We start from the raw sequence: 14,899 nt of genomic DNA on the forward strand, positions 1-14,899 counted from the left end.
TTTTATATTTAAAATATTTTTTAATTTTGTCTAGGTGCAGGTAAATTATTTGAAATCACTTGATCTTTTTGAGTCTAGCTTTTCATATTTATTAGGTGGAATCAGAATTGTGTTTAGCGTAGGGCTCGTTATTGCCCACAACTGAGGCAAGACCCTTTTGAGTATTCTTTCCCATGCCACATAAATTATGAGGTTTAAACCATGCTCGAGGGGGAGGGGAGGGACAAATTACTTTTGGATATTAGCACACACTAAACTATCTAGAAAAGTAAATTAACAAACATCCATATCATGTATCCTAGAGGCAGGATTTTCACACTTCTGAACCATCCACATCACTGCTTCCATCTAGCTGCTCTTAATGTGAGACCAAATGTCCTCAAGCAATTATATTTATTAGTTCACCTTCCCCCAACTTTACTCAAAATATGCTAAATGTCAGAGTCCTCTCTCTCTTTAGGGCCTCATGTGCGATACATTCAGAAGCCTGACAACAGGCCCTGCTCCATCACCGACTCCATCAAACGGTTTCCCAAAGAGGAGCCCCCAGAGGGGAACGCCACCAGCCCACCGCAGAACCCACCCTCCAACCTCACCGTGGTCACCGTGGAAGGATGCCCCTCATTTGTCATCTTGGACTGGGAAAAGCCACCCAATGACACTGTCACTGGTAAGAGCCTGGCAGAGGACTGTTACTAATATGCTGCAATGGGCCTGTGGAACCCTGAGTCAAACTATAGCCTGTGGGTCCTCGCTCAGGAGCAGCGAGTCCTAGCAGAGTTCTGCTGTCCCTGTGGCACATTCCTGCCGAAAATGTCATGTGATGGGGAAAGATCATCTTTGTCCCGGTTATGGGCTCCCTGTTCATCATCCTTAGCCGATCTCTCTAAGTTGCATCCTTTCATCTCCTCTTAGAATGTTTTCATAATGGGGAGATATATCTAGTTTTTTTATTACCCAGAAAATTACAGATAATATATGAGAAGTTGCCACTGCTGACAATATTTAAATCAGTTTTCCTTTCACCAACCCAGTTTCTAGATCAACCTAGAACTTTCAAGCAGGCTAAAATTTTATTTCAATCATTTCAGGATACATGTTTTAAAAATTCTATTTCTGGTTAATTTTCTGCTTATTTCCTGAAATTTTTATTCTGCTATCCACCCACCCATTTCCTTCTAAAATTACTGTGAAAATTAAAAATCCTGAGTCATTCTTTGAACTTGTTAGATGGGAATTTAATTCTCCATAATGAACAGAATAATCCAACTAGAGAGGAAGGGGAAAGATCAACGACCTAAATCAGTTTGAGAATACAGCCTGAGTACGAAAGGTTCCTGCTGCCCACGTCCCTGTTCGGGCGCCTGGAGCAGGTGGACAGGCCACGGAGGAGCCCGCTAAGAAGCTGTCAGCAGGAGTAGAGATCCCTACACAAAGGGAGTGGGGAGTGCAAATTTTAGGCTCTGCCGAAAAAGTTTTCTATGAATAAAGAAGAAAACAGCAGGTATATCTCCTCAGACAAACTGTCTGGGAAACTCCAGTGTAAGCAGCCAGTCTTTACTTAGCTGGCTTTTTTAAAAACCATATTTTGTAAATTTTCTTCCTCATGTAAAGCTTACCTTTGTATTGAGAGCAAACCAGTCACTGCCGGTGGCTCCTGGGGACTTGCCTAGTCCTGCTTCTTGGGACTGTGCCCATAGGTACTAAGTCAGTATCTAAATCAGCATCAAAAAATCAATCAATCTCTAAGTATTGATTATCTACATGTATTAAAAAGTTCAAAACTTTCAATCCATATACTGTGCTAATAAGAAGATCCTGTGGTAGTCTGAGGTTTAATTCTCACAAAACCAAATGATCTATAAAATTTCATTTGCCTTAAAGATGTGGGACATCAAGTTGGAATTGGTTAGTCTACTAGGTCTAATAATCTAATAGAGCAATTTTCAACCAATATGCCACGACAATTTTTAAAACATACAATACCTGACTATTTAGTCAGGAGCACTGACCTCTTTTCCCTTAGACTGTCAAATTAAAAAATGACAACAGCTAACACAACAGCCATCCAGTGTGAAACATAAATACATAGGTCATATAAGAGTTTCATCTTATTGGTCACATTGCATAATAAGAGTAGGTAATTACCATTTTTTTAATCAATCAAAATTGTACCTGTTTTTGTCAGATTGGCAAAAAATATATTTTTAGTGTGCTGCAGAATTTTAATAATTAGTTTATGTGTGTCATGTGATGAAAAATGTCAAAAATCACTGACCTAATACATGTAATACATATTCACTTGTGTATGTCAATTATATCTGATTTTTTTTAAGAGAATGATTTTACTTTCTGGTTTATTATGTAACATTTTTTAAAAATCACATAAGCTTGTAATCTCAAAGTATTCTAACCAATTACTTTTGGAACACTGTTACCAAATGTTAATGGACTGATTGAGATCTTTCATAAGATAACAGACTTAAATAACAGTTTTCATGGATAAGGACCACATCTCATTAGCTATATTTTCTACATAAAAATAATTCTATATTTAACTATTACTCATCTGGCCTGTATTTAAATGTTGGACAGACGATATACCCTAATGGTCTGTTCTATTTTTTTTCATTTGTTTATTTTTAAATTGTTAATTTAAATGTAATCTTGCTTTCAAATAAACCAGCAGCCCAGAACTTATAGAAATTAATTCTCATATCACTGAAAATGATATGAAAGGAAAAGATTGAGAAAAAGAACAGAAAGAGAGTGAAACATATTCTTTATTACATGCATTGGCTTGGTCTATCTCTCTCCATAAATCTTTCTTTTAATTGACAGACATGTACATATTCACCTCTAGTAAACACATTCAAATTCAGTTGCTTCTACATGCCCCTTCTACACTAATGTAGAAATAGGTGACCTAAGAAATTGGCCACACACTGCTGGGGTCCTTGGCTACTCAAAGTTAAGTTGGTTATAAGGTGTTGCTTTATGATATGCCAAGAGTATGCTGACATCTATTCAAATCCCAGACCAGCTGTGTTCTAAATATGGAACTTGGGGTATATAGTTAGCCTCTCGGAACTTTAGCTTCCTTATTTGTAATGATACTCATCATTATCAGTTTATCCTGAGGATAAAATTAAACAGAATGAATGCCCAGCATAAGTCAGCAGCTGTTAAATTAATGTTTGTCAGTGGTCGAAGTAGTAGGACAGGGAGAAATAGTATCACCATTACTATTTTCATGCTCTGTTGACTAGAGTGGTGTTCCCAAACTTTACAATAAATAACTTTTTCTATTAAGTGAAATTTTTCATAATAGGACAATAAAACCATTTGAAGGGGGGGGGAGACCAATTATTCAGTGTTAGTTCTTTACAGATTTCCTTATGTCTTTACTGATAATGAAATTATAAACAAAATCCCATATTTGAAACAAAGAAATATGGGCATAAATTTAAGAGACTGTCTTTACCTTTGGAAATATACTCAGAGTGTATCTACAAATATTTATTCCAAAATCAACATTCCATTTTTATAATGTTGGTGGATTTATTAAAAGCTATTATCATCTAAAACATTAAAAATAAAAGATATATTTACAAAGCCCAAAAATATACATTCACAACGCTAGAATTCTGAGAGTTCTAAACAGCTATTTAATTATGAAGGTAAGTCCTAGATTCATTTTGAAAACTACAGTCTTTTAGGACTAAAATAGTATTAAATCACTAGTGGCCTGGTGCACGAATTCATGCACATTGAAAGGAAATTAATTAGAAGAAATATTTTAATATTGCAATTCGTCCTTTCTCTGTAATAGAAGTGTCAGAGATGAAAGAAAATTAGTAAAATGTATATGAAAATAATATATAAATTGATTAATAAATAAACAATAACATGATATAACAACAACAAAGGCATGATATAAAAAGAAAAACATGATATAAAAACATTGATAAAAACAATGACTGATAAATTGATTAAACTTATTCTAACACTGAGGCCAGTGTCAAATGGGGACAAATCAATTCTTGGAATCAGAACAACCTCTCTTCTGCAGATCCTATTAATACTTCAGCTTTGACTATGTTAGGTCTCAATCTTTTTATAATAAATCTAGTACCATTACAAAGACCCCATTTACTATTAAGATTTCTCAGTAGCATGGTGATTGCACCTACTTTCAATTCTAATTTATGACATGGCATTCCCAAAGGAGTAATACTTTTAAGAAATTCAATGAGAAAATTTTCCTTTTCGGCATCATCCACTGAATCTAGTATTATTGTCGATTACACTGTCGTCTCTGAGTCTTAATGTAATATTCATTCCCCAGCCTTTTTCACCTTGTGGGAAAAGAATAGGATATGTCATTGCATCTAATGTAGGAAACAGAATACTGATTTGTTTCATTTTAGTGGCATTTGTATTATTGGGATCTGGTTTACAATGAATGAGCAAGTCCATTTCAAAAGGAGGTCCTCCATCTTTGTTTCTGAATATGATGGCAACTTCAGATACACAGGGATAATTATATCTACTCAGATAACTACTACGATCATATTTAATTGCCATTGTTACTTCTGTGTGACGCTGCTTTCTTTCAACTTCAGAATGTCAACAAAAACAACCAAATTCACAATCAACAATGGCAGATCGAAACACATGCATGCGATTGGCGCCAGCGAGAGCTTTATATGTATTGAGCATGCACGAGTCAACTTAGCTTTTTATAGAGAATAAACTTGCTTAATTAGACCTGCTTTCTGATTTAGCTAAACTTTTTCCAGCCCAGTGAAGCACCCCAACTTCTCTTTCAGGTAATTGTCAGCAACACAGCAGTAAATATCAACACGAAGCACATTATTATTATGCTTCACGCAGGGAGAACAAAGGGTAAACTATTTAACTGCAGCAGTGTTTGACTATATTCTGCGCAGTGAGAAAACCTGAGGTCTTTTCAAGGTCCACCATTTCTTACTTCTTTTCAGTCGGGTCAAGTTTATAAACTTTCTAAATCTCTGTTTTCCAGCTAATGAAAAGAAAATAGGATTCCACCGAGTCTCCTATCTACCTACTCCAGGACTTCTGTGAGGATCAAATGAGATGAGGCACGGGAAAATGCTTCACAGACATTTGGTTAAAGTGTAAAGTGTTTCCACCTGAGGCTAGTCATCGCTAGGGAGAGGAAGCCAGGTGTTGCTACTTGATGTCATTACCCAGATGGTTGGACACTTAGCATATTAGCCTTTTATATAGATCAGTGGTTCTCAGCCTTGGCTGCACATTAGAATCGCCTGGGAATCTTTTTAAAATCCTGATTTCTGGGCCTCATCCTCCGGAAATTCTGTTTCTTTGTTACTAATGTTGTGGCCTCACCCCATAACAAAGAAACAGAATTTCCGGAGGATGAGGCCCAGAAATCAGGATTTTAAAAAGATTCCCAGGTGATTCTAATGTGCAGCCAAGGTTGAGAACCACTGATATAGATAAATCCTTTAAATTTGAAGTCAAAAGAAGATTAGAGAAGATATAAAATAAGAATTTCAGGTTTGAAGGGCTGGGGTAATATTAAAAAGAGTAACATATAGTCGATAAATGCTCCAAACCAAAGATTTTTTTTGAAGGTAGTAGCTTTTATGCATAACCAATTGGAATGTCGCAGAAATTGTTCTTTTGATAACTAAATTATACTTCAATCTTTTCGAATGAAATCTTTCAAATTTTTGTGACCCTATTTTCAAAACACAACTAATACGGGATAATAAAAGCAAGCAACAATAATAGGTACCACTTGTTGAGAAAATAAGCACTGGCTATATATGTTCCTAATTTAATCCCGCAAGCAACACTCTGAAGAGACATTATTGACATTTTACAGATGGGAAAACTGGGACTAAGATCAAGGCAAGTGGCTTGGTTTATCTCTCTCCATCAAGCCACACAGTTTCCATTTTAAAAAAATAAAGTTTACTCCCATTTAATTTCTAGTACATGTTTCTAGTAAATATCCCTCCACAGCTGAGGAAAGATATAAAAAGGACATATTGAATTCAGGGTCCTTCCCCTTTCTCCCTCTCTCTCCACCCTCTGTTAGAATAGAAAACCAATGGAACTGGGGACAAAAAGAGCTGGGAAACAACAAAACCAAACCCCAAATGTTTGGGAACAAAAGAGTCTGAGGAAGGAATACTAAACACCAACCATTGGTCCTTTAATAGCTGCACTGACATGTCCAGACACAGTGGCGTTGCCTTCCAGTTTATTATTGAGCTTTTGGAAAGACAGCCAAAAGAAAATATTCATAAAGAGTCATGTTCCTTTTTAGAATTTTGAAATATAGCATGAAAATCCTTCCCAAATGAAAGTTGGTGATTATAAGTCTCCTGAGTTACTTCATGGTTTCCTACCTTCGTTCTCAGTGCCAATACAGGAATCCTCCGGAACTCGCCAGCTCCTTCGCAGCCTCCCGCTTTCACCGACACCCACCACTTGTGTATTTCTTCATACTGATGGAGCTGATTTTGAGTGGGGTTTTGTTTCTTGTTTTTTGTTGGATATTTTTAAATCCTCTGTATGAGCTTGTCACATGTGTTATAAACCCAACTGAGAGCAGGGAAAACCATTTAACAAATTTGTAAATTATATTTCAGATTCTGAAACTCTTTCTCTTTTCATTAGCCCTGCAAGTTCATAGAAATATGCCTTTAAGTGAAATTTATGCAGATCTCTGTTCAGACTTTAAAGAATAGCTTCTTTCTACAAATACAAAGTTAATTGTCAAAGGGGCATATATAAGCAGTATGTACAAAACTTAATAACTTATATAAGATGGAGGTGCAAAAATCCCATCTCTATATATAAAAGCCTACACAACCGTTATGACCGAACGACCAGAATGACTGGAATGACCAGTCGCTATAACACGCACTGGCCACCAGGGGGCAGATGCTCAATGCAGGAGCTGCCCCCTGGTGGTCATTGCACTCCCACAGCTGGAGCACCGCTCAGCTGACCAATCCATCCCAGTGGCCCACCAGCCCTGAGGCAACCACTCCCTCCCTCAGTAGTCCTGCAGGTCCAATCTCTAGAGAACAGGCCGGGCACCAATGGACCAGCGCCTCCAGCATGATCCCAACAATGCCACTGGCCTCCTGGAAGTCATCCTCAGGCACCGTGGCTGCTTCCCCTCCCTAGACTCTTCGCAAGGAAGCAAGGATATAAAAGCCACCACCAGGTGGCTCCCAACAGCCAGTGTAAACATCAGTGGGACAGATCTGGAACCTGGGCTGGCAAGGGCGTCCCACCACCCATCCAGAGAGCCAATCGTATCTTGGCCTTCCCCACACCCCTCAAGACCCCACCTGTGCATGAATTCGTGCACTGGGCCTCTAGTAATTCTATAAATCACAATAATGAATGATAGGAAAGTATAGTTCATTGTGTGGTTAGCTGTCATTTGCTGCTATGGTTTGAGACCCAGATGAGTTTTTTGCAGCAGCACCATGTGGTCAGTGGCCTTTTCCCCATAGAGTAGGAAACAGGGCTCCTACACACACACCACTCAGCAGTGCTCTCCAATGGCAGGCTGACTTGCCTCACAAAATCATAGGTACCAGTTTCCAAAGCTACCGTAGGAGTGTCATTGACCTTCACAGTTGCCAGGCCTTCCCTGCTCTGCTAAAGGGAAAGCAGAAATGGTCTATGAGCAACTCCCCAAATGCTTGGGGACCTTTGTCATCTGCTGACCATACCAATCTGGAAATTGCAAATGCATAAGATGTATTTGTAATATATGCATAATTTATAATATCAACATGTAATGTATAAGATCAGAGCTGCAATCTGAGTTGTTTATTTTTATGACAGTGACTTTATTATGCTATTAGCATGTAGAACATTTAATTCAGCCAGAAAGTAAAGATGAGTACCTGTTGGCTTTTTCACTTTTCAGAATATGAAGTTATATCCAGAGAAAATGGGTCATTCAGTGGGAAGAACAAGTCCATTCAAATTACAAATCAAACCTTCTCCACCGTAGAAAATCTAAAGCCAAACACAAGGTAAGCAAGCCACCAGTGCTATGACAGGTGAATTCTGAGAGTGCAAAGTCAGAATGAAGGAATGGAGTGACATCATCCCTCTGTGTCCTCGGGGAGGGTCTAATTTGCATTTCATTCTTTGGCTTTCACAGCACTTGAAACCTTTAAAGTCATATTTTGCAAATATGCAAGTTACTGGTGGGGATACAAGAGCTAACAAGATGGTCTTGTAAGTTAACATATAGCTGGGAACACTGAAAAATAGAAGTTCATTAGTACCAGATGTTGATATTAAATACCAAAATTAGAGAAGAAAGGCTGTGGATCAGTGACACATGGAGTGTGCATGAGGTAAACTACATTTGAAGTACAGAAGAACTTAGCTGGCATGCTGGAAAGGGGAGGGCAAGGAAATAAAAGCCATGAGGTAGATGCAGGGGTCAGTGTGTAATAGTTAATGCTTAAGGTAACTAAAATGAGTCCCAGATATAGCAATCCTTTGCTTTTGGGTCTTTTTAAAATAGACAAATGAGAACAGATTTTTGAAAAAAAGATATAAATAATATTAGCATCATTCTATAATAAACAACTTTTCTTGATATCCCACATTACACATTGACACCAGGTTGTTTATATTGCTACTAGAGGCCCGGTGCATGAAAATTCATGCACTGGAGGGGAGTCCCTCAGCCCGGCCTGTCCCCTCTCACAGTCCGGGAGCCCTCAGGGGTGGGAGGTGACCCAGCGATCAGGAGAAGGCGACACCCCCATCACACCTCTGCTACTGCCACTGCCCACAGCGCAAGCCTTGGCTGGCCCTGGTTACCTGAGCCTTGGGCAGCCCTGGGCAGCTGGGGGGCTGAGGGGACTGGGTGCCACCATCTTGTGGCTGTGGGCACCTCCATCTTTGAGGGCGTGGCAGTCAATTAGCATATTCCCTCCTTATTGGCTGTGGGTGCCGCCATCTTTGAGGGCGTGGCAGTCAATTAGCATATTCCCTCCTTATTGGCTGTGGGTGCCGCCATCTTTGAGGGCGTGGCAGTCAATTAGCATATTCCCTCTTTATTAGATAGGATGTAGATTTGTGATTCTTTTATAAATCTAAATTACACAATATTTTGTCAGTTCACTTTATTATTACAAGAAATATAAAGGCCTTAAGACATTTCTAGAAATGCAGTAAGGTTTTTTTTGTTTGTTTGTTTGTTTGTTTGTTTTTTAATATATTTTTATTGATTTCAGAGAGAGGAGGGGAGAGGGAGAGAGAGACAGAAACATCTATGATGAGAGAGAATCATGGATCGGCTGCCTCCTGCACGCCCCACACTGGGGATTGAACCCAAAACCCAGGCATGTGCCCTGACAGGGAATCGAACTGTGACCTCCTGGTTCACAGGTCGACTCTCAACCACTGAGCCACGCCAGCTGGGCTGCAGTAAGGTTTTTTATGTTTTGTTTTACATGGCTGAATCGCCAAATTTAGGCATGTCAAACAAATCAAAAATCAAGGAGATTCTTAAATGGATACAGTCAAGCATTTTCTTAACAAAGTCAATATGCTATATGGTCCTGGACTGAATTTTACTCTCTGTGGGAAATCAATCTCTCCTCAAACTCCAAAACACTGTTTGGTAAATTGTCTGTGCTTCCTGTTTAAAAAGAAAAACAACTGGCATCTTGAGTTATAGTCCACCAAGGAACATAGAAGAATTTTCAGAGGGACACAATCGGGAATTTTTTCAGAGAGAATATTGCATCGCTCAGTGAAGTTCCTCAGTGTTGAAAAAGATCAGCATAGGTGAGGGCTGAAACTCCAGCATCGGAGACTTTGTAAATTTCACCTCCTGTATCTTTCATTGTCATCAATGGATTGGATGGAATTGGATATTGACTGTGACAACCAAAAGAGCCCGTTTTGGCTCTGTCAGCAGGAAGCATCTATTTCCTTATAGATGGCTGCTGTATATTAAACTCTAGTCCAATTCTGCAAAAATAACACTTTTCCACAAGCATTTTTTTTCAAACTTTCTATTTTGAGCTATAATATGGAAAATTTTGCAACTGCTGCTGTTCTTAAAGGATTTAAGTTAGCCAAAATAAGCGTATATTTTAGTAATGATGACCTTGGTTCTGTTTTCTTAACAAGATTAACAGAGACAGAGCCTTTTTTACTATAATACATTTTAAAGAAAAAGTAAAAAAGAAAACTCATTTAAATTGGACTTTATAATAGTGGACTTGGGTTTATAGGACTTGGAAGGAATATCTCTTCAGTTTCCTGCTTTTTATTCCATTTAATAAAAAGTGGGCCGTGTAGTATACAGGAAATACATTGAAAAGCATCCAGTTTCTAAATGTTCATTGTGTTCCTTTTCTGAATCAGGCCGTCCTCAGAACTCACAGCGCACCTATTAGCTATAATCAGAAGTAGAACAGTTATTCCAGTGACATTTTCTTTTTTTTTAATTCTTTTTAATCCTAATCTGAAGATATTTTTTCCATTGCCTTTTTTTTAAAGAGAGAGTGGAAGGGAGGATGGGAGGGAGAGAGAGAGAAACATCAATGTGTGAGAGACACATCCATTGATTGCCTCTCACACAAGCCCCAGCTGGGGCAGGAGATCAAGCCTGCAACCCAGGATGTGCCCTTGAATAGGAATTGAAGCCAAGACCCTTCGGTACATGGGCTGACGCTCAAACCACTCAGCAACACCAGCCAGGGCTCTAGTGACGTGTTCCATGTGATTTGTTTGTTAAGGGTTTGTGTTTTCATTTATTAAGTGCCAACCATATCTCAGCGGTGTGTTAGTGTTGTGACTACAAATCAATAAACATGGTGCCTGCTCTTGAGAAGCTAGAGGTTGGGGTGGGGAGAGGGTAGGCAATTAATAACAGATTATACTACACAGAGTGGTGAGAGCTCTGGTAGAAGTATGTCCAAGGCGCTATGGGGACCTGGGGTGGGTGGCACTTCACAAGGTCTGGGGAACTTAGGAAAAGCTTCCTGAAGAAGGTGGCACCTGGGCTGATCCTTAGGATAAGTAGGAAGGAGCTATGGAGGTGACTGTCTCAGGGGAAAGGAATGTCAGAGAGAATAGCACTGTCAATGCAGAAGCAAGAGTGGCATGGCTGTGGGCAGTGAGCAATATGCTGCTTTTACCAGTGTGAGGGGTGAAAAGCGGACCGAAAAGAGAGTCAGCAAAGACAGCAAAGAGAGGTGGAAGCTAGGTTGTGGAGAGCCTTCCATGCCAGATCAGGAAAATGGGTCAAGGGATGAGGAGAACTTGAAGGAGGGTAACTGGGGAGGGACTTGTTCTTTCATTTTTGTTTTCATTTTGACTTTCATTTAGTTGAAAAAATCGTTTTTATACTTGAGCTACTTATAATGAGTGACTGTTGGTGAAATAAATCTACCAAAAAAGAACGCCATTTTGGCATCTTGTTCAAGAAAAGTACCTTTGGGCCGAGTTGCATTTTACCCTGGAATCACAGGACCAATCTGGGATTCACATCTAGCTTCTGGTCTAACTGTTGTAGGACGCGTGCGCATTGTTTCTGTCCTTTGCCTCAAACTGAAATACAACCATGTCCCCTTTTTCCCGCCCTCATGGTGTGTGTCTTCCTTATGTCTCTTGTCCTTCGTCAGTGGGCCTTCTAAGGAAGACCCCTACAGCCTATTCTCCTCTATAGACAAAGCCCAAAGGGAGGCCCTTTCTGCGTGTGTCTTTGGGGGAGAGCAATACTAAATTTAGTTTAGGAACCCTGCTGACTTTTACTACAAGGCATAAATTTGAAGCCATTCAAGTGTGTCTGTATGTGGCTTACTCAATGTTATTTTTAGAGTTTGGTATGATTGAATGAAATCCATTAGGATATAAAGACTGTTGATGTTCATATATATGATTTCACCAGGATTATGTTGATAGCCCCTAATGGGTCAGGATTTGAAAGCTGTATATCAGTAATTTGAAGTAAAAAACATTTTCCCATTGGGGGAAAATATAATGCCTGTGGGGGTAGAGGTGCTCTAATGAAAATTGTTTTGCCTACAATAAATGAAACTATGTGGTCTTCAACAGGTCCCAGTACCCAAAGAGCCTGTGAATGCATACCATGCTCTCTTAACAGAGGCATGCAAGAGATTAATTTGTCTATTTTAATGAACAAAGGTTTTGAGTTGAAATATTAAAAACTATTTGTTGAAATCCCTATTAGTCAAAGTAACTTAATAAGTTAAGGAAGGAAGAATAAGCTGAAGTCTAATTATTTCATTGAATTTAAGGTTTCAGAAGCCTAAAAGTATCTAGAGAAACAAAACTAACACCCATGAAACAGGCATCATAAGACAGCATAAAAGAACATGCCAGTGTAGGACTTACACCCAGTTCTGCAATTTATCAGGAGAGAAAGCCTCATAGAGCACTTGAGACTATAACTTGGCAGTAGCGGATAGGAAGGAATGGGACAGGCTGGCAAGAAAAGAAAGAGCAACAATAGCATTTAAGTCAAATTCACGTGCATGACTTAGGTGAAATACAAGTAGTCCTCAAAGTTACTATGGACAGCAAGGCTGCAGCCAGAATAATAAAATTATGAGTTCCCAAATTTAGGTTCATTGGCTTTTTGATGCAAGCTTTTTTCAGACCGTATCACATTGTAGTTTCATTCCATTGTATCTACTGCCCAACCATGGCCCAAGATTAATGCTAATAAAAGATACTGTAAAATAAAGAGGAAGTATGTACAGGATGCAGCCAGCAAGTGGTTTTTATTGGCTTATAAAGAATGGCTTTGGTCACATTTCAATGCTTGGGAAAATTTGATAATCAAAATATATGGTAAAATTGAATTCCCAAAATAGGCAAACTTTGAAGTATAGCTGTTCTGAAATTCCCTATTTGAAAAGCTGAAGAAGATAACTTCTAAAAGAATTCCAATCCTGCCCTGACCAGTTTGGCTCAGTGGATAGAGCATCGGCCTGCGGACTGAAAGGTCCCGGGTTCGATTCTGGTCAAGGGCATGTGCCTTGGTTGCGGGCAACATCCCCAGTGGGGGGTGTGCAGGAGGCAGCTGATCGATGTTTCTCTCTCATCGATGTTTCTAACTCTCTATCCCTCTCCCTTCCTCTCTGTAAAAAAATCAATAAAATATATTTTTAAAAAAATAAAAGAATTCCAATCCTGGGAGGCATGTGTAAATAATTTATTTTAATAGCATTTTCCATCATTTGTCCAGACTAAAACAAAAGAAAACAAAAAAAAACTGAGCTCTAAAATAGGTGATAATTCCTGGCTAACCTTTATACACAGAGGAGGGTGGTGTAGAGAGTTAAGTGTTAGAACATTTAACACAGTTAGAACAAGGCAGAGAAAATAGGTCTGTAGAGCCTGAAAAATAGCCCACAGTATGGGACCAATGCCTTGCTGCTGGGAGGGTTCAGCTCCATACCTGCAGGAGATTTTTCTGTTTATAGAAAGTGGGGCCGCACAGCTATTCTGGGGCATGTGGAGGCAGCCCCAGCCTTGTCAATGACCTAGCTAGCCCATACTCTTAAGATTTATTTTCCCCTTCTTTTTCCCCATGAAACCTCAATGTGTGCCTCTTATTGAACCTCGATGTGTGACTCGTATTGAACTAAAAGAAAAATATTAAGAAGAACCTCTCCTTTCTGGAACCAACCTCTTTGTTTACAAAGACCACTGATAATTTTTAGCTCTGTGAACAGAACTGATAAAGTATATGACTTAAACAATTGCACCACTGCTTGCAGCAGTTCTCAACCTGTGGGTCGCAAACAATGAAAATACATCCTGCATATCAGATATTTACATTACGATTCATAACAGTAGCAAAATTACAGTTATGAAGTAGCAACGAAAATAATTTTATGGTTGGGGGTCACCACAACATGAGGAACTGTATTAAAGGGTCTCGGCATTAGGAAGGTTGAGAACCACTGGCTTAAAGGATTAGGAAGGGTGGACTAATTGATCTCCAGTCTCTCCCAACTCTAAAATGATATAATCTTATAATTTCTGAAGCCAGGCACAGAATCAGTGGGAAAACTGGAACTGAAATTAAAACCAAAACCTAGGTCAGTTTTACATCAAGTAGACTTGTCCTGATAATCCATTTTTCTTTGAATCTGTGTCTGTGGTATGCAATTTGTTTTCAGAGAAATTGTTTTTAATACTCATTTTGATAATCCATTGATGGGCCAGGTTCTTCCTGATGAACTGGTTGGGCAACACAGATGGACACACACAATTGCTGTACTAACAAAAAAGCCCTTCAACCTCACCCTTCTCTTCAACTGAGCCCTGGCTCTCCTCACTGACTAAAAGACTGAAGAATCCACTGTGTGTGCCAGACTCACATGTGGCCCAGCAATTTCCTATGGAAAATGCACTCTGTCTGGCAATTAAATAAATCAATCACTAACCTGCTCAAGTACTTCTACTGTCCTCTGTGGCTTGGGGGGCGCGGGGCGGGGGGCAGTGGAGAACAGTTCTTCTCTCAGGCTGAAACCTCCCAAAGTTTCCTGCAGCTGACAGCAAAGATGGTTTGGGACTATTGTTTATGTTGTTTGATTTAATAAAATTTTGGCCCTAAAAGTAAACGGGAACAGAGGCAACAACTTATAAACTGTAAATCTGGCTGAAGGAAGCAGGCATATGGAAGAGCCATTATGTCCTTCGTGGTGTTTTTGTGAAATTCTGGTCTCCGCAGACCCTGTGTTGAACTTTTCAACATCTCTTCTCCTGGGCTGGGTAGAGAGGAGTAAAAAAAAAAGCCGCCAGAGCCTTAGCCAGTTTATTTAGTTTCATTGTAGGTATGGGCAGAAAA

At 39.3% G+C, this 14,899-nt stretch overlaps 1 protein-coding gene across 1 annotated transcript in view; it reads left to right on the forward strand.

The window, feature by feature from the left end:
* The window catches only part of ABI3BP (ABI family member 3 binding protein), a gene marked incomplete at its 5' end in the record, with an annotated part of 255,936 nt that overhangs the window by 220,783 nt on the left and 20,254 nt on the right, over window positions 1-14,899 (forward strand). The window contains 2 exons of the mRNA XM_023762091.1: window positions 461-670; window positions 7,967-8,075. Coding sequence (XP_023617859.1) covers window positions 461-670; window positions 7,967-8,075 — 319 coding nt within the window. The remainder of the gene's footprint in view (window positions 1-460; window positions 671-7,966; window positions 8,076-14,899) is intronic.

The sequence above is a fragment of the Myotis lucifugus genome, unplaced genomic scaffold, assembly GCF_000147115.1.
Source record: "Myotis lucifugus unplaced genomic scaffold, Myoluc2.0 scaffold_231, whole genome shotgun sequence".
Taxonomy (NCBI): Eukaryota; Metazoa; Chordata; class Mammalia; order Chiroptera; family Vespertilionidae; genus Myotis; species Myotis lucifugus.